General features: G+C 45.8%; 1 protein-coding gene across 1 annotated transcript in view; it reads left to right on the top strand.

The window, feature by feature from the left end:
• The window catches only part of LOC119593342 (prisilkin-39-like), a 1,808-nt gene extending 1,086 nt beyond the window's left edge, over positions 1 to 722 (top strand). The window contains exon 2 of the mRNA XM_037942270.1: positions 145 to 722. Within this exon, the coding sequence (XP_037798198.1) occupies positions 145 to 603 (459 nt within the window). The 3' untranslated portion in view covers positions 604 to 722. The remainder of the gene's footprint in view (positions 1 to 144) is intronic.
• The last annotated feature ends 239 nt before the right edge of the window (positions 723 to 961 follow it).

Raw genomic sequence — 961 nt, 5'->3', positions numbered from 1 at the left:
GTATATGAGCGAGCGCGCGGCGACCGGCGCACGCATGCTCGCTGATTTAAATTTTTAACATTATGAGACATATTCCAGCAATGAAAATGTTACATTGGCATTTGCCAAGACCTCTAACTGATAACCAACGTCTATACATTACAGACGCGGCCTTTGCTCCTTCTGGCCATTTGCTCGGTTTTGTTCGCCATCGTTCACTCGGAGGCCGACCCCTTCAAGTTCAAGAAAAAGAAGGGTGGCATCGGGGGAGTCAGATACCAGCCCGTTCACGTCATCCAACAACCCATCTACCATCGCCCAAGCTATGGGCACGGAGGATTCCACCAATCTTCTTTCGGTCACAAAGGAATTGGGCGCCCAAGCTATGGGCACGGAGGATTCCACCAATCTTCCTTCGGTCACAAAGGCATTGCGCGCCCAAGCTATGGGCACGGAGGATTCCACCAAAAGGGGTTCGGGCGCCCTAGCTATGGCGGATATCACCAGCAATCATCGTTTGGCCACGGAGGGTACGGACGGCCGAGCTACAGCCATGGTGGATACCAACAATTTTCCTTTGGCCACGGTGGATACCAACAGTCCACCTACGGACATGGGTGGTAAACTGATTATGAAAATGATTTTACAACAATAACATGGTGACAAAAGTCACTTTTCATGTTATCCCTCATAGTGTCCGAAAAGAAAAGCTGTTATATTTCACTAAGTAAAATTTGATTCTAGTGATACTTTTTTTATCATATTATTACAAGGCATTATGTCACGATCTCTAGTCAGTAGTGGTCTCACAGACTGTCAGAGACAAATGTTTAGCAAGATTGATACGCAAATAATGTTAAAAAGTGGTGACTGACAAAAGTCCATAGAGTAAACATAAAAGAATTCTGGGTTAATCCAATCTGATAATACTTCTTGCTTTTGGGAGATAAGTTCAAGCGGGAAAGTCCTGCAGCTGCTGCAC

This window comes from Penaeus monodon, chromosome 32 (genome assembly GCF_015228065.2).
Source record: "Penaeus monodon isolate SGIC_2016 chromosome 32, NSTDA_Pmon_1, whole genome shotgun sequence".
NCBI lineage: Eukaryota > Metazoa > Arthropoda > Malacostraca > Decapoda > Penaeidae > Penaeus > Penaeus monodon.
Note: the sequence above shows the minus strand (reverse complement) of the source record. Positions and strands in the feature narration are given on the sequence as shown.